At 40.6% G+C, this 18,693-nt stretch overlaps 1 protein-coding gene across 5 annotated transcripts in view; it reads right to left on the bottom strand.

The window, feature by feature from the left end:
- Window positions 1–1,882: 1,882 nt before the first annotated feature.
- Window positions 1,883–18,693, bottom strand: part of LOC144595231 (centrosomal P4.1-associated protein-like) — a 53,935-nt gene continuing 37,124 nt past the window's right edge. For 3 of the 5 annotated variants that reach the window (XM_078402460.1, XM_078402459.1, XM_078402462.1), the window contains 9 exons: window positions 13,744–13,980; window positions 13,533–13,637; window positions 12,151–12,229; window positions 9,968–10,092; window positions 6,941–7,003; window positions 5,566–5,730; window positions 5,039–5,123; window positions 3,195–3,315; window positions 1,883–2,133 (listed from right to left, as the gene is read on the bottom strand). In XM_078402460.1, coding sequence (XP_078258586.1) covers window positions 1,938–2,133; window positions 3,195–3,315; window positions 5,039–5,123; window positions 5,566–5,730; window positions 6,941–7,003; window positions 9,968–10,092; window positions 12,151–12,229; window positions 13,533–13,637; window positions 13,744–13,980 — 1,176 coding nt within the window. In that variant the 3' untranslated portion in view covers window positions 1,883–1,937. The remainder of the gene's footprint in view (window positions 2,134–3,194; window positions 3,316–5,038; window positions 5,124–5,565; window positions 5,731–6,940; window positions 7,004–9,967; window positions 10,093–12,150; window positions 12,230–13,532; window positions 13,638–13,743; window positions 13,981–18,693) is intronic. The other 2 variants (XM_078402461.1, XM_078402463.1) reach the window with 1 other exon arrangement.

Here is an 18,693-nt window from a genome sequence, read left to right as displayed (position 1 = left end):
AAGGAGTTTTTCAAAGCTAAAAAATGGTCAATTCTTGAGTGGACAAGTCAATCACCCAATCTGAACCCAATTGAGCATGCCTTTTATATGCTGAAGAGAAAACTGAAGAGTACTAGCCCCCAAAACAACCATGAGCTAAAGATGGCTACAATACAGGCCTGGCAGCGCATCACCAAAGAAGACACCCAGCAACTGGTGGTGTCCATGAATCGCAGACTTCAAGCAGTCATTGCATGCAAAGGATATGCAACAAAATACTAAACATGACTGCTTTCATTTACATGACACTGCTGTGTCCCAAACATTATGGTGCTCTGAAATGGGAGCACGATCTATAAACACTGCTGTAATTTCTACATGGTGAAACCAAAATGTATAAAAATGGCCTTTATTAAAATCTGACAATTTGCACTTTAGCCACATGATTTCTTTCTATTACAAATCTCAAATTGTGGAGTACAGAGGCAAATAAATAAATGATAGGTCCCAAACATTATGGAGGGCACTGTTTATCCTGCTGTATACTTTGACCCCCAGCAATCTTGGTGTCATCTGCAAATTTACTAAACAACATATCTTTATTTACGTCCAATTCAATTGAGCTGATCTTTGAGGAAAAACTGCCAAAAATTTTAACCTTGTATCTACAGTTGCATGCCAAAGATAAAAATAACACTAAAGTTAGTTTTGAAACAAAATCTAGATGAACATCATTTGAGACTTGGGAATAACATGCAAGGAAAATTTTGTAACCATGCATCAGGTTTGTTTTTACTGTAATCCAAATCACTTAACTGCTCATTTCCAGTAAGCAAAGAATACCTCAAGCCTGGCACACAATTTTCTGACTAGTTTGTACTCTAAGTTCTAGTTTTATCCAAGTTAAATCCAAGTACATGTACCTACTTCCTTACAACACGCATCTGAACTGAATTTACTGGGTAGGCCAAATTGCTAACATCAATTTCAACAATTTAGATGGAAATCCAGATGGTTTAGCAAGGTAATGGCAAATCATAGAATTTGCAGCATTGTGTACCAAAGTCATATGAATGTAGAATGAAGGCACAGATTAAGAATCAGAAGCTTTTCATTTGTTTGGATTTCTGTTCATGCCCAATTAAATATTTGTTATATAGTGACAGGAAAAGTATAGGAAGTGTTTTTTAAGCAAGCTCCGATGAAAACAATAGTTATGTTCATTGACAAATATTAGCTATTAAAGCAGGGACAAACTTGTCTTCAAAATAAATTGTAAATATTTTGCACTGATCTGATAGAACAAAGAATCTCGAATTGCACTGAAATGGGGCAGAAGCTAATGTGAACACAAGGTCATCTGTCAAAGTTTAAACATTTGGCAAGAAATAGGTGGAAGTTTCCAAGTCACAAAAAATGCAGATCTTTCCATAGTTAATACTATCCTAAGCACATTGGTGGAACTCTTCCATGCAACCAGAGGCCAATGTAGTTCAGAATCATTCCACTTTAACTGGTGCATCATGCAAATCAGCAGCTATTCTCAGAGCTGCAGCCCACATTAACCCACAATTTATGGGGAAACTAAATTAGGATGAACCCACAGCTTTAAATTATGGCTCTAGTGTTTTAGTGGATTTGTAATACACTATTATTGTGGGATTAAAATTGTTGGGCCTTGAATAAAAAATGAACTTGTTACAGTAACATTGTATGGTGATGATATCAAGAATATGCTTCAAATGAGATTGCAGACTCCAGATACGGTTCACTTTCATGTAGTTTTACCTTAATTCCATAATCAACATACAAATAATTCAGTATATCTATTATGAACATTTAAAGAAGCACACGGTTAACATTTTAATACAAATATTTGCATGAAAAATACAAGCATGAAATCTTTACAATTGTAATGTTTTTAATGTCAAAAAATGTTGAGTACATTAAAAAAAACATCAATGGGGTTTACTGTCCATGATTACATTGCCTTCCTTGTCTTTTATTCTTACTCTTCCTGAACTGTACTTTGTTTCTTGCTGGCCATTTAGATAAACGGTTTTAACAGTTCCATCAGGATATTCTCGTCTTTTGTAGTTTGGTGTGTGTATTTCCCTTTGCCCATTATTAAATTCAATAATCTTGTTACCGTCACTGCAAAAAAGGAAAAATGCGGTTTTAAATAACATTTAGAGTGAGTCACCATGGCACATTGGAAGAGATGGCCCAAGAAGCAAATAATCAAAATAATTGATTGAATTAATTGATAGTCACTAAGATTCAGGAAAACAAAGATATTATGGCACTGAAGTGAACTGGAAGACAGTGCTTTGATTTTATGGCTCAATGTAAAGATGGCACTTTATGGTGGTATACTGAGGGAATACGACATTAAAATGTAGAGTACATCTGCAACAATCCACCAACCTGAAATTTGGTTCAATGAGGGGCTTGAAGCCAGAAACCTCATTCCCAGCCGAGTAGACAATTGTTGATCAAAGGCAGAGAAAATAATCGGATGTTGAAAAAATCCCCAAATTCTCACTATAGAATTCAAATCCTTTCAAGGAAGGAGAGGGAGGGGGGGGGGAGAAGGGGGGCATAGATGTTTTTATCTACATTATTTTTAGCCTTCTAACTACTGGAAATCAGGTGATTTCAGTTTAAATTGTGCTATATGGAGTTGCTGATATCCAACTAAAATATTTAAATCTTTAATACGAATGCTGTCAACTAACAATTTGTTTTTTAATCTGGTGTACACCAAATTAAGTAATGTCCGTATATACATCTTTAATAACTTGTTCAATAACAATCAAAAGATGGGAGGAATAGAGCATAACAGTTTTTCATTATTGGTGCCATAAGATCATGCAGGTAGATTGTAATGTAATAGAACTGAACTTGCACCTATTTCTTCAAATCGAAGGTATCACAAAATGCTGCAGTAACTCAGCAGGTCAGGCAGCATCTCTGGAGAGAAGGAATGAGTGACGTTTCGGGTCGAGACCCTTCCTTAGTCTGAGGAAGGGTCTTGACCCGAAACGTCACCCATTCCTTCTCTCCAGAGATGCTGCCTGACCTGCTGAGTTACTCCAGCATTTTGTGATTTCTTCGATTTGTACCAGCATCTGCAGTTATTTTCCTACACACCTATTTCTTCAAATATCAGTTTAACTGAAATTGATGCAGATAGCTCAAGGCAGTTTACTTACAGCTGTACACGTATTATTGTTCCATCGGGAAACACACTCTCCTCATGACCATCTGCAAACAAGTATTTGATGGTCTGGTCTGGAAACGTGATTTCCTTTCTGCCATCTGGGTAATGTTTCTCTGGAGTCAGTAATATACATATCAATACCTGTATTACGCTTTACAATTCCGTTTAATTCACTGATATACTCTTGTTATAATCAATGAAGTTTATTGAAAATGCATTCATATAATTTTCTACTCTCCAGGAACTCCACTCTTGCACATTTCAATTTGCAGTCTGGCCTGTGCTATGCCTACCCGCACTGCATTCAATTCAGTTTCCAGATGCTCAAGCCTTAAATTATTATAATACTTTAAACTAAATTAAAATTACAATCTTTTAAACTAAAATGAATCTCCTCTACATTATTCTGTTGAATCCAATAAAATGTGGAGCCAAGTTACCAATATTGGCAATGATTACAGTAATAATAAACTTAGATAATTTCCTTTAAAGTAGAGAATATAGATTCTCTCTTTGATTTAAAAAAAAATCAATGCTTTAAAGTATTAATTTTCTATACAAGTTATCAGATTCAGACTACAGGTACTCCCCAGGTTATGATGGTTCAACTTGCAATAGTTCGACTTTGCGATGGTGCAAACAGCAGGGACCCATACCGAGCTGCCCCTCGCTTCCGGACACGTGATCGCACATTTTCAATGCATTTCGACTTACGATACTTTCGATTTCCGATGGGTTTCTCGGAACTGAACCCCATTGGAAGCTGAGTACCTGTAGTCTATAGCCATATACATAGGGGTGTAATAACATTTTCCTTTATATAAAACTCAGAGTAAACACTACACAGTAATAATAGATACAACAAATGCAAAACAGCAGAATGTAGCATCATCTAAACATGCAAAACAAAACTGAATTGCAATAATGGAATAAGAGTCAAGAGTACATGGCACCTTCTCTGGGAAAGGAGTATGAAAGAGATGATTGGTTCAGAAGTCTGGTAGCAGTGGGACAGAAGCTGTCTTAAGTCTGAATGTGCAGACTTTCAAACTCCTGCATCTTCCAGAAGGCAGAAGAGAAAAAGGAAAGGCCAGGGTGGCAGGCATCCCTGACAGGATATGGATGCCTATGAACTTGATGCTGTCAGCTATCTCCACATCAGCTCTGTGGATGAGGACAGAGCTGGGGCTCTTGTGTTCACCCCAGTTTCCTTAGGTCAACAATCAACCCTTGCGTCTTCTTAATGTTAAGGGCTAGGTTATTCTTACACTATACCCTAAGATTCCCAATCTCTTTCCTGCACTCTCATATATAATAATCCAGCCAAAAACAGTGGTCTGTCATCAGTGAACTTAAAGTTGTTGCTGTACCTGGCCACAGAGTCATGGGTTGGAGCAAGGGACTGAGCATCAGTGTTGAGGATCAGAATGGAGGAAATGTTATGATCTATTCTAACTGATTGAAATCTGCTGATCAGGTAGTTCAAATGCTAGTTGCAGGTGGAGATCCCAAGGATAAGATCCAGAAATTTAAAGATGAGCATATTTTAGTATTAATGTTCATAGAACATTAAACAATCGTCTTCAGAATATCCTTTTAAGTAGCAGGGCATGTTTTGGATGAGAGAAGTGACACATTAAATATGGAAGTAAAGTTTGTTCAACATTGTTTTTTTGGCAAATTTGGGCACCTATTCAGCTGCACTTCTGACCAAACATCCACTCCACCACTATTGCCTACTTCTATCTCTGATTGCTCTGCTTTAGATCATCTTCTTCCATTAAAGTATATTGTAGTAATTAAAACTGAATAGGCCAATTAAAAAAATTCACTCACCCATCTGATTATTTGGGAACTGCAAAACCTCAAGTCCATCAGGATAAGTTGTATGTGTTGTCTGTGCATCTGCATAATAGTATATCTGTTTTTTTTAAAAATGGTCAACATTATAAAACTTAAGGAAAATAAGAACTGTTATTTGAATAGTAAATATTAAAAACTGTAGTTGAAACAAAGATTAAAATGAAACTTCGTTTTGGTTCAATTAAGCTTTTAAACTGAATAAAGATCGGGTTTCATTTAAAATAGACTAAATATCAATGAAAACTGCAAGAGCTTTAAATATTGTAAACTTAAGTTGAATTTCAAATATAGATGGGTTTGATAGTTAGCCTCTTATTATCATTCAAATAAAAGATTTGAATTCATATCCAGCAACGGTTATTCATTGGTATTTGAGATGCCATCTACTAAATGTAAAATAGTGAATGTGTAATTTAAAATTCACTTTGCAATAACATTTTTATACTATCCGCAGAATCGGAAACGATTGTCTGCAGTCTTTATACAGAATTAAAAGATACATTTCTGATTGTGATATTGCTTACTATGGTCTGGTCAGACATCATTTGCTTTACATCCCCATTGAAGAAGGTTACTTTTATGGTCTTCCCATCTGCACTCACTTCTTTCCGAGTACCATTAGAGAAAATAATTATATGTCGTCCACTTCTCAATACCTGCTCGACCTACAGAAGTTATTCAAGGAAAAAAATAGCACAAACAGAAAATAATCTAGGTTTAATAAAGAGAGAGTTATATAAAGTTTTTAAAAAAATTGTTTTTTCTAATCTCTGATACAATCTGGGTGATTCAACATTCAGTACAGAATGCCATCTCCTACAAATGCAAGTTCTTCTGTACACAAATCTGTTGCACATTTTATACACTGAGGATTTCATTGCTGGATCTTGCAGTGGTAAAGAGGAGTTTGATCCTAATATGCTGAGATCACAAAATTAATGAACAAGCCAAGATTTTACTAAATGTAGCAACTCAAGCAATTGAGGTACTAATTTTACACCGTTCTTTCCTCAAGTTTTTTTACCTGTTCTATCAAGTACTGCCCAAATACCACTTTGAAATAAGCTAAAGTTAAAGGTCCACTAAAGCATCATTTTGATACCAGCATAATTCACAACTATTTGTGAATTACTATAGTGCATTTGGTGGTGTGTACTGCAGACATGTTGAGCCAAGGTTGTGAATAGTTAGGGTGATGAAGTAAGTGCTGATCAGAAGTTTTCTTTGAATGTATTTCAAACTCTTAAATCTGGAACAGCTCTCCCTATTTAAGCATTGCCAAATGATATGGGGAAGAGCTTTGTATAATTAACTACGCTGGATGCAGCTTTGCCCTAGGTCGACATCACCAAAAATTGATAATGTACAGATGCAATCACTGTATATGAGCTGCATTCAAATGTGATCCAAAACTTGTAAGGATGGTGTTCTAAAAAATGTCGGTCATAGGGCGGTACGGTAGCGCAGCGGTAGAGTTGCTGCTTTACAGCGAATGCAGCGCCGGAGACTCAGGTTCAATCCTGACTACGGGTGCTGCACTGTAAGGAGTTTGTACGTTCTCCCCGTGACCTGCGTGGGTTTTCTCCGAGATCTTCGGTTTCCTCCCACACTCCAAAGACGTACAGGTATGTAGGTTAATTGACTGGGTAAATGTAAAAATTGTCCCTAGTGGGTGTAGGATAGTGTTAATGTACGGGGATCACTGGGCGGCACGGACTTGGAGGGCCGAAAAGGCCTGTTTCCGGATGTATATATATGATATGATATGATATGATATATTATTTTTATTATTTTAATGCAGTTTGTTAAAAAGCAAGAATATAGAATTAATGGAGAATATCAAAAGTTCTATAAATTAAAATAACTAATTCTCACCTTTCCATCCGAGTATTTAATCTCTTCTTGAATTTCATCCTTAGCCCCGTTAAATTCAAGACACTTAAAGTAAAAACAAACAAAAAATTATAATGTGCTTAAATTAGTTTGATTACCCCAAATATTATTATTTAACTGAGTCATCAGATCTGTATGTTTAAAAAGCAAGCCATTTTGCTACAATCATCATTTTGATATCAAGACCTAATGCACTCTTCAAGTTAGAGGCACGGAGAAGATAAACAGACTAGGTTGATTTTCAACTTTAATATTAGTATATTTCCTTATTATACAGCACAATTTGAATTATTTACTTTGCACAGAATTAAGGAAAATTATTAACAGCAACAGAATGAAGTGTAAGATTAAGTGTAAACAAAGCTCGTGCTGTTTAAAAACAACCTAGCCCGAGACAAAGGGTTGCAAGATTCCAACTTTCTACATTGCTTCCTACTAAATTCACATTTGTCACTTTTGTTTTCTCTTCCCCCTCCATTGTCCACCACCATATTGCTCACAACGCATATTACCTACAATTCAAAAAGCACTAGATCCTTAAAAAGATGAAAATAAATAGGAGATTGGGCTAAGATAAAATGTCCTGGACAACTGCAGAAAAAAAATGGAACACTGGCCTTAATATCTAGGGTACGAAGAAGTAGTTATATAAAAACTGGTACAGTCTACACCTAGAGTATTGAGTGCAGTTCTGGACCTTGTAGAAAGTAGCTGTGGGGGGCTGCAAGCTTGTAATGGATCTTGGTTGCTGCCTTTTCTCCCAAAACACAGTTGGAGAAATACTAAGGAAAAGTCCAAAAATAGACTACATGAAAGGACGAAGGTTTTATCAGTCTGAGGAAGGGTCCCAACCTGAAATGTCATCTCTCCGTTCTGTAGATGCAGCCTAACATGCTGAGTTCCTCCAGTAGATTGTCTTTTGCCAAGACAAATTTTTGTCTACATGAAAGGACACGAGGGTGAAGATTGGCAGCAAATGTGATGGCATTTGAAACACAGAAACTATAGGGTTAACTTTAGTCAGGCCACATCTCTGGAAAGAAACAATGTTTCTAGTCAAAAACTATTAGAACTGAGAAAAATAAAGTGTGGCAAAGAAAGTGGGATGGTAATGAGGAAATCAAAGGCAAGGTCTATAATAAGGTGAAATGATACAGTTGTTAAATGACTGAGCTCTTTTGTCTGTATAATATGTTGCTAATGTTCTGAAATCTGGCCTGCTGGGACCTGGGCAATGCGATATGGGCGGTACGGTGGATGCCTGAATGACATGGAGGTGGAAGAAAGAAGTCAGACCTGAGACCACTCTGTCACTTGATCATAGATAACAACACAGCAGGAAACCTGAATTGGATTTTTCCATCCCTAAATGGATTCTCATGGCCAATTATAATGCTTCTAAACTGCTGCACCCCTGGACAATTTATAACAATTTGAGATTTAACAGTTTGATTTTTAAAGTCTTAATACCTTAGTTATTCATGGATTAAACACATTGGGCTGATTGTGCAGCCCAACAATAATGTCAGGTTACTTGGATATTTTTTTCCTAAGTATCAAAGCTCCATTCCAAGAATTACTATTTTGTAATAATAATCCTTTATTCGTCCCACAACGGGGAAATTTGCAGGGTTACAGCAGCAAAGCGGATAGCAAAAATAAATAAGCATTCATTAAAAAATAAAATAACGGTAATTATCTCTATTTACTGGTCTGCTGGGGGCAGCAGGAAGGACCTTCGATATCTCTCCTTCACACACTTGGGGTGAAGAAGTCTGTCACTTAAGGAGCTGCTCAGCGCAGTGACAGTATCCTGCATGGGGTGGGAGTCGTAGACCAGCAGTGATGATAGCTTTGCCATCATCCTCCTCTCTCCCACCGCCTGCACTGAGTCGAGGGGGCATCCCAGGACAGAGCTGGCCTTCTTCAATAGTTTATCAAGTCCCTTCCTGTCAGCAATTGAGATGCTGCTGCTCCAGCAGACCACTCCATAGAAAATGGCTGATGCCCCCACAGTGTCGAAGGTGGTCCTCAGGAGTGCTCCCTGCACTCCAAAGGACCCGAGTCTCCTCAGCAGGTAGTCTGCTCTGGCCTTTCCCATACTGTGCATTAATATTATCAGTCCAGTTTATTGTTCAGGTAAACACCCAGGTACTTGTAAGAGTCCACTCTCTCAATGCCCATTCCCTGGATGTTCACCGGTGTCGAGGGGGCGTGGTTGCGCCTGCAGAAATCCACCACCATCTCCCTAGTTTTCCCCGCGTTGATCTGGAGGCGGTTCCGCTGGCACCAGTCCACAAAGTCCTGGATCAGTTTTCTGTACTCCGTCATTGTAATCTGTGATGAGGCCGACAATGGCAGAGTCGTCAGAGAACTTTTGCAGATAACAATTGGCTGAGCTGTGCATGAAGTCCGCAGTGTACAGGGTGAACAGGAAAGGAGCCAAAACTGTTCCCTACGGAGCCCCTGTGCTGCAGACCACCATGTCAGAAACACAATTCCTTGTCCTCACATACTGTGGGCGGTTGGTGATGTAGTCCAGAATCCAGGATGTGAGGTGGTGATCCACTCCTGTGTGCTCCAGCTTGTCCCTCAGAAGCACAGGCTGGATGGTGTTGAACACACTAGAGAAATCAAAGAACATGATTCTCACAGTGCTACCAGGCTTCTCCAGGTGTGAGAGAGCTCTGTGTAGGAGGTAGATGACAGCGTCGTCCACCCCGATGCCAGGCTGGTAGGCAAACTGCAGCAGGTCCATCGATGGTCTCACCAGGGGGCGGAGATGGACAAGGACCAGCCGCTCCAGTGTCTTCATCAGGTGCAATGTCAGTGTCACCGGCCTGTAGTTGTTGAGGTCCTTCGGGTGCGGCGTCTTTGGCACCGGTACCACGCAGGATGTTTTCCACAGCTGTGGAACTCTCCCCAGTTTCAGGCTCAGGCGATTAAAGTTTCAGCCTTAAACTGTATTTGATTTGTTTTTTATTAATACACATTTCATAAGAGACTTACTGAACTAGCTGGTGCTGAAACCAGCTCTTGGTTTAGTGAGCTTTCACATGGCACTGAAAGATTCATTGCAGATACTGCAGGATCATTCACATCAGTGTCTTCCATATTCCTCATTAAAGTTGAACCTGATTAATAAAACAAAATGGTTAATCTTGTTTTATTACAATTATTAAGATTACAGCAATACTACTTTTTAACTTAAATGGTTCTCCATCTGTCAAGGAATGTTATCTTCCCTTTTAAACTTAAGAAATTTACCTCAGTCACTTCCTCTAGTAGCAAAACACACCGTTGCTATTTTTTTGAGAAACTATTCACTCAAGTTGTGATTTCTCAGTTTTGATACCACCAGTTAAATCTTTTCTGTACCTTCCACTGTCAGACTTTTGCATTCTTTTTTATAGTGCCACAAATGGAATTGTGTATGGTACCAAATTGTCACCCAAGTTATTTTAATCAATTATCAAAATCTGGACACTGTTGCAATGCTATAGTCTTGCAATAAATCCGAGAGTTCTTTTCATGGCAATTTATTTTAAAACAAAATAACAACTGGGGAATTCTCCAGCTAAATAATGAAGTTAGTACAACTTGTGTTATATACAGGGATCAATTTTGGCACAAAAATTAATTAAACACTCCGTCTTTTCTTGAGTGAATGTTTTGCATGTGGCATGCATATTAACACAGTGGTAACTCTTATAAATTTGGAGCATAACATTCAGAATGAAAGTTATAAAATCAATGTTACTGTGTTGTAGTTCAACAGATTATCTTGACAACGTGCAGACCTCACAACATTTGATTTTACAAATTCAGAATTTTGATGTCCAAAATTCAGAATTTTACGTCAAAATTCATAATATGGCGCGTAATGCAACTTTTCAGCAAAAAAAAGTATGCACGCCAAATGCGCGTCCGCGTGTGAAAAACAACTATTATTTCCAACAGTCTGTAGTTCTTGGACTACATGTACAATGTCAGTACTATCATGAGTATATTCTACTATTATAGAAAGGCAGTGGAGGCCAATTCTCTGAATGCATTCAAGAGAGAGCTGGATAGAGCTCTTAAGGATAGCGGAGTCAGGGGGTATGGGGAGAAGGCAGGAACGGGGTACTGATTGAGAATGATCAGCCATGATCACATTGAATGGCGGTGCTGGCTCGAAGGGCCAAATGGCCTCCTCCTGCACCTATTGTCTATTGTTTATAAATACTTTTTACAACAAAGAAAAAATGGTTTTGTTTTGTTTTTTCTATTTTGCTTTTTCCTTACACATCCCAATTCCCTTGGTATTGAATAAAACAACAATGGTCATAAAATGTATGACTAAGTTATGAAGAAAGAGTTTAATTTAAAAAACTGCACATACCTAATTTAATTGAAGACATACTTGCTCCAGTGGTCTTCAACAGCAAATCACAACAGTCCCTGTCCCCAACCCTCCTCTCCCCCAACCCCCTCGCCCCACTCCCCCCCACCTCCCATACTCCCCCCCCACCCAGCTCCCCCTACTCCCACCCCCCGTACTCCCCCCACCCCACCCCTCCCCTCCTTTCCCCCCAAATCCACTCCCACCCCCATTCTCCCCCTCCCTTCCTCCCCCCCCCCAGCCCCCACTTCGTCCTCCCACTCCACAGCCTCCCTCCCCCACACCCCAATCCCCCCCACACCCCAATCCCCCCCACACCCCAACCCCCCCCCTCCCCTCTCAACATCAAGGAGGCCGGGCCAGCGGAGAGAGGCGAGGTGAGGTCGGGCCAGAGGCGATGCGAGCGCCGAAAGGCGAGGTAAGGCCGGGCCAGCGGCTAGGCGACGCAAGGCGAGACCGGGCCAGTGGCGAGGCAAGGCCGGGTGAGCGGCGAGGTGAGGCGAGTACAGCGGCTGGGCGTGTACAGCGGCGAGGCGAGTACAGCGGCGGGGCCGGGCCAGCAGTGAGGCGCAGCGCGGCAGGGTGGGGCGAGTAGAGCGGCGGGGCGTGGCCAGCGGCCAGGCGAGGCGAGTACATCAGCGTGGCCAGTGGCGGGACATGTGTTTCGTGGAAAAATGTGAGGCAAAATCAGAATGGCGGAAATGAAATAAGAAAGCGGAAACTTTCCGCCAAATTCGGAAGGGTTGGGAGGTCTGAACATGGTACGATATAAAGTCATTCATATTCATATTTACAGAAAAATACACACTTTCCTTCAAGCTATTCCTGGTCATTATAGCAGCAGTGATTTTCACAGGATGAATCAATTTAACATTTCTTGGGGAAGTCTGCAATAGTAAAAATCACATATGTCTTTACTCGTGAATTAAATGAATAACAATTAAAACGATAAAAATGACAAAATGCAGGTTTAAACAAATTACCAGAATTAAACTTAAGATATGCTAACAATTCAGCTCCCTTTACTATTTCAACATCATTCCATCAGTTTACTGATGACTGGGGAAGGTTTATAGGTGATGATTGACAACATTGTTTCTGTCCTTACTAATTCATATATCACATGTATGGTATATTCACACTGCTACATCTTTCACTAATGCTACATTACTCACCAGGCATCTATGGAGGGGGTGACAAATCTCATTAACATTACAAATTTACAACTTTTCAATCAAAACTTGCCAGTTCTGATACAAACTTGCCAGTTCTGATGGAAAATTATTGAATTCTTGTGTTGTCAAAGGCTTCATCATCAAACAGACGTGGCACAAGCAAAAATAATCCATGGAGTGACCCGCATTTTAAAAAAAAGCTCAGCAACTGAGATTTCAGCTGTTCCTCACCTTAATTCTCCATTCCCATTTCACACTCTATCCTTGTCATCTTACACAGTCCCCGTGAAGCCCAGTAGAAGGTTAAAGAACAACATATCTTCTGGCTCAGCATGTAGCAACCCTCAGTATTCAACAATATCAGATAACCAGGCTTTTTAAAGTTACATAACTTTATCAGGTCTGATGAAAAGATAATCATCTGTAATGTTAATGTTATACTGCCACCTAACTTTTAATAGTGCTGACGAAAGGTACTTAAATTGAAATGTTTACAGTTTCTTTCCAGAGTTCTCTATTGTTTGATTCAGTCTCAGACAATTGCTAGGGAAAGGAATGGGTTTCGTGACTCTGTAATATTCATGCTGGGAAGTGATGTTACTGGAATATTCCAGAAATAGTCCATTCCAATATTCAATTAGATTGTTGTTGATTTATATTTCATGTCTATTTGATTGTTTTAACTTCACATCGTTACAGATACATCTGGTGAATAAATATTAAAGACCCTCTAACATATAATTTCCAAGATTGTACATGGCTCCTACAAAATCTTTTTACAATGGAAGTATTATTTTCTCACTTTGTATTCCGACCTCCTTGAGAGAAAGGCCAACATTTAATTTGTTATTTTATGTATTTTAGGAGGTAAATGCTAACACATATCTTTGAAGCAGCGCTTAACACACACAATTTGACGAGCAGCATAATACACAACAAACCTCAAACATGACTCCCACTAATATATCCAATATGCCATTCATACTCAAAAAACATTATTAAAGTTTGGTATTACCTGCTCATTTCTATATGAACTTTTTCCTGATGTTTGTGGAGTTCTGCCTCCATTTGTCTGTTTGGTAATGGGATCGCTTTCCTTTTTCCTCGCATCTGACGAGACCTATTACAAAATAACATTTACTTTCAATTAAATGCCTGCGCCCTGTGCATAATTACAGGCATGTTGTCGTCGTGTAAAAATGTTTCTTATAAGAAAACAGACCTACCACTTCCATTTTTGTAAGCTGTGGTCGAGAGCTTTCAGCTTTCTTCTCCATTGCTGTGTCAGCTTTCTTCCAGGTTTCTAACCGAAGTCTTTCCATTACCTTAACCTCATCTTGAAGCTCTTGGTTTTCCTTGATAAGTGCATCAATCTGATTTCGAAGCCTTGTGTAAGTACTTGACCATCTTAATTCTTTTCGTTTCAGTTCTTCTTGCAAGTCTGCAACCTGCTGTTTCAGAACCTAATCCCCAAAAACAAAAATAATTTTGAAATTCTTTGAATGGGCATGGCTATACTTGCCACAACATGATGTTATATCAGAATCACAATCAGAATAACCTTTATTGTCATCCAAAAAACAAGTCTTTTGGACGAAATTCCGTTACCCACAGTCCAATAAGAGCAATAAAAATAAGCAATAACACTCACAATCACAAACCAACACAAAACAAAAACAAAAAAACATCCAACACAGTGAGTCTCCTCCAGTCACCTCCTCACTGTAATGGAAGGCCAGAATGTCTCTGTCTTTTCTCTTCCCCTGCCGTCTTCTCCCGCAGTCAGGCTGTTGAAGTTGCTACGTCAGGGCGGTTGTGGCTCCTGACATTGAAGCCCCTGCAGGGCGGAAAAAATCCCGCGGCCGGTTCCAGGCCGCGCCGGACGGCGAAAGGTCCGCAGTGGGCCGACCCAAGCCCCGCAATTCGGGGCGGGCGAATACAAAGCAAGAAACCCCCTGTTCACCCCAAATAATCTCTACAGGCACAAACTTCACTTGAACTTTCTTCATTGTACCAAGTTCTATTCGCCAGCCTGCACTCCAAATTAATCTAAATTACTCTTCTCAGCTATTCATAAGTTCAGCATTCTCACATTGCTAGCCACAAAAGTCTTTTTGCAAATCTCTTCACTATGGAGATGAATTTAGTCATTAATTGTTCTAAGTAATATCATTTATCTTCCATTTTTCATATATCCTCCCATTCTCAAGTTGCTGCTGGACTTTGCCTGCTTTAAATTCGGTCATAAACTGGGAATAAAATTTGGAACCACCTAGGTAGAGCAAAGGATTCCATTAGTCAAAAACGAACTACTGCCTTTGGATCCCACGAAAATGTTTACTTATAAATGGTTTGTGGCACAAGCAGGAATAACAAAACCTTCAACAGATACTTGGGCTCTGCCTGCCAAGGCCTGCTGGGTTGCTGGGTCTGCCAAGTTCTAGGTTGATAACTATTTTAACTCTGCTTCCCACTCCCATTTCTGTCCTTGGCTTCCTCCAGTGCCAGGATGCCACACTCAGACTGGAAAAATAGCATCTCATATTCCGCCTGGGTAGCTAACAAATCAAATGGTGTGAACATAATTCTCCAATAAGTAAACCCTCCCCTGCCTCCCTCTTTTTCCCTTGCCCCTGCGGTAGCGCAGCGGTAAAGTTGCTGCTTTACAGCGAATGCAGCGCCGGAGACTCAGGTTCGATCCTGACTACGGGTGCTGCACTGTAAGGAGTTTGTACATTCTCCCCGTGACCTGCGTGGGTTTTCTCCGAGATCTTCGGTTTCCTCCCACACTCCAAAGACGTACAGGTATTGGCTGGGTAAATGTAAAAATTGTCCCTAGTGGGTGTAGGATAGTGTTAATGTACGGGGATCGCTGGGCGGCACGGACTTGGTGGGCCGAAAAGGCCTGTTTCCGGCTGTATATATATGATATGATATGATATGATACCCCATTCACCCTGGTCCTTTCCCCTCCATACAATTCACTCACCCTTTCTTCACCTGCCAGGCTTCGCTCTGCCCACACCTCCCTTTTCCAGCTGTCTCCCCCCTTCTGCATCAGTCTGATGAAGGGCCCCGACCCAAAACATCATCTATCGATTCCCTCCAGAGATGCTGCCGAACCTTCAGCACTGTTTTTGCTCAAGATTCCAGCATCTGCAGTTTGTGGCTCCATAAAATAAGTTTATATCCATTATAACAGATCAGACGGGTAATGGCGTCCATTATTGCCAATTGTCCACTATAACAGAGTACTGTATTATCAGGTATGAGGTAGCTCTGACTGAAGAAGGAACCCGAAAAGTCTTCCATTCCTTTTCTCTAGAGATGCTGCCTGACCCGTTGAATTACTCCAGCATGTTTTGTCTATCAATGGTATTATAATTGTATATAGATGAAACAAAGAACTGCAGATGATGGTTAATACACAAAGCCACCACTGACAGCGAGAAGGAGTAGCAGGCGAGAGGTGGGGGAGTCCCATCGTGATCGAACACGTCCTGGCAGTGACAGTGGTCCAAAGAAAGCTCTATCCCTCAGGGGCTGCAATGTGAGGCTCGACAAGAGCTGTGTTACCGGAGGTGGGTGAAGACGGGTGCGCTGGTGCACTTTGTGAGTTGGGGGTCAGAAGCAGAGCGTCTAAGCGGCCAGGAAGAGGGTGTGAGCCAAGGGTGGCATGGCCAGGTCTGTCGGCTATATCCAATATCTGTTATAAAGAGGTCCATTAAAACGAGGATTTACTGTACTTGGTTTAACATAAATGCTTCAAAGCATTTATCCACAATTTGATAGAACTATGGAAGCTGAAGAGTGCAAAGTTGGATAGAATCCAATAAAGCAGACTGTATCAATGCTCACCGTTTCCATGGGGTTTCCTGACCACAGGCCCAAATTTCTCATCAGTTTTAACCAGCATCCTGATGTTTAACTATAACATTATCTTTTATAGTTCAACATCATGCAGCTATCAACTATAACTCATCTGAACGTTTTTCTCCCCAAGAAATATATACTTAAAGAGAAAATCTATGAAGAGGCTTCCAGCAAATTAAAATATAAATGTAGACAACGTGTTCACTGTATGTTCATCATTCATCCAGACGAGCCCCATCCAATTATCTTGTAATCATGATTTAGGTCTACCACCCATTTCAGAAGATTATTTCAAGTTCTGAGAAAACCATAGTGGCTGTTCATGACACCCGCCTTAAATTATCTTTTATTAAATTATCAGCAACCCATCATAATTTAGAGTGTAGCATGGAAACAGGCCCTTTGGCGCAGAGTCCACGCTGACCATCGATCACAGTTCTATGTTATCCCACTTTCTAGGGGCAATTTACAGAGGACAATTAACCTACAAACCCACACATCTTTGGGATGTGGGAAGAAACCAGAGCATCTGGACGAAACACACGGTGAAAGGGAGAATGTGCAAACTCCACACAAACAGCTCCCACGGTCTGGATTGAACCCAGGTCTCTGGCGCTGTGAACTAGCAGTTCTAGCAGCTGCACCATTGTGCCACCCCTACTATTGTAGCACTACTTCTTTGAAGTAGGTTTACAACTAAAACGCATCCAAATTTATTTCTTCTAAATTATTTTTTTATATATATTAAAATTAAATCTTTGTAAAGGCCTATAATTACATGCTATGGTAATGAACATATTATTGATAAAATCAAAAGACATTAGCGTTTTTCTTAGGCCAAGGATTATAATTACTCTTCAGAGGTGAGAACTCCAGGACTTGAAAGCTTTTTTGGGTAACCAAAGTACATAAGTTTTATTCAGAGCAATTACACAATTACAGCATTAAAAGCCTGCTTTTTAAAAATTATTATTTACTAGATGGGCGTGGACCTGTTGGGTCCAAATTTCTCTTGCGGGCCCGGCAACCTTCCGTGGAAACCTCTCCTGCGGCCAGCAGCAGGAGAGCTCTCCTCACCACCCCCCCCCCCCCCCCAATTGGCCGCCACTCCCGTCACTCGTGCGGGTCCCACCCAACCCTCCCCCAACTGCACACGCGCGGATGCGGCAGCCATCTTATATAAGTATTAAAGTTTAAAAAGTGATTTTTAAATCTCTCCTGTGGGCCCAGCAACCCTCCATTCAAACCTCTCCTGCGAGCGCGGCACCCCCCATTGGGTGCAAGCCTCTCCTGCGGGCCCGGCAACCCATCCCCCAACTGACAATCCATGGACCCCCCTCTGCCGCCGCGCTGCACCACGGGAGGAAGGTCAGGCCCGGGGCATACCGGGTTGGGCGCCGGTCCTCCCGGCCGGGGGGGGGGGGAGAATTAAAGTTTCAGCTCGACAGTTCAGCAGCATGTCGTCGGCTCAGCAGCCCCCCCCCATTGGCTACCACTCCCGTCATTCGGGCGGGTTCCATTGTGATGATGAACGCAGCTGACAACCACGGAAATGGAAAAGTGATTTTTTTACTTTAAAAAAGTAATTTTTAAAGTTTAAAAAGTGAACTTTTTAAAATTTGTGTTGATTATTATGATGATTTGACAATGGTGATTAAGGTGGTGCTAAAATTGTTGCGCTATGGTGTGCCGTTTTGGTTGTATTTCGGGAACATACTAAATATAAATATATATATAACACAATATGAGTTTCAGTAATATATACTCAAAAACTGAGTCAAAGAGGAGTGCCTAACAGTATAATTAGGGTCCTGGCATATTGGTACGCCAACCAGAGCATGCAGGTCAAATGGGGTAATGCAGTCTCTGTAACATTTGGTGTTGGTAATGGGGTTCGCCAGGGGGGGGCTACTCTCACCAGCCCTCTTTAATGTGTACATAAATGATTTATCTGAACAGCTTAGAGGCTGTAAAACAGGATGTATGATTGGTAACACCCTGGTAAACCATCTTATGTATGCCGATGATCTGGCGGTTTTTTCTCCTTGCAGTGCTGGGTTTCAGCAGATGTTGAATATATGCTCTGAGTATGGTGTCCAATTTGACGTGAAATACAATGCTAAAAAGAGCGTTGTCATGATTTGTAAAGTAAAAGGGGACAAAGATCTAGTCTTCCCATCATTTTACCTGTCTGGGCAGGTTCTATCTGTCTGCTGTAAAGCTAAGTATCTGGGACATGTCATCACAGATCAAATGTCTGATGATGAGGACATGTATAGACAGCGCCGCATGTTGTATGCACA

This window comes from Rhinoraja longicauda, chromosome 7 (genome assembly GCF_053455715.1).
Source record: "Rhinoraja longicauda isolate Sanriku21f chromosome 7, sRhiLon1.1, whole genome shotgun sequence".
Lineage (NCBI taxonomy): Eukaryota > Metazoa > Chordata > Chondrichthyes > Rajiformes > Arhynchobatidae > Rhinoraja > Rhinoraja longicauda.
This window is presented reverse-complemented; position numbering and strand designations above follow the sequence as displayed.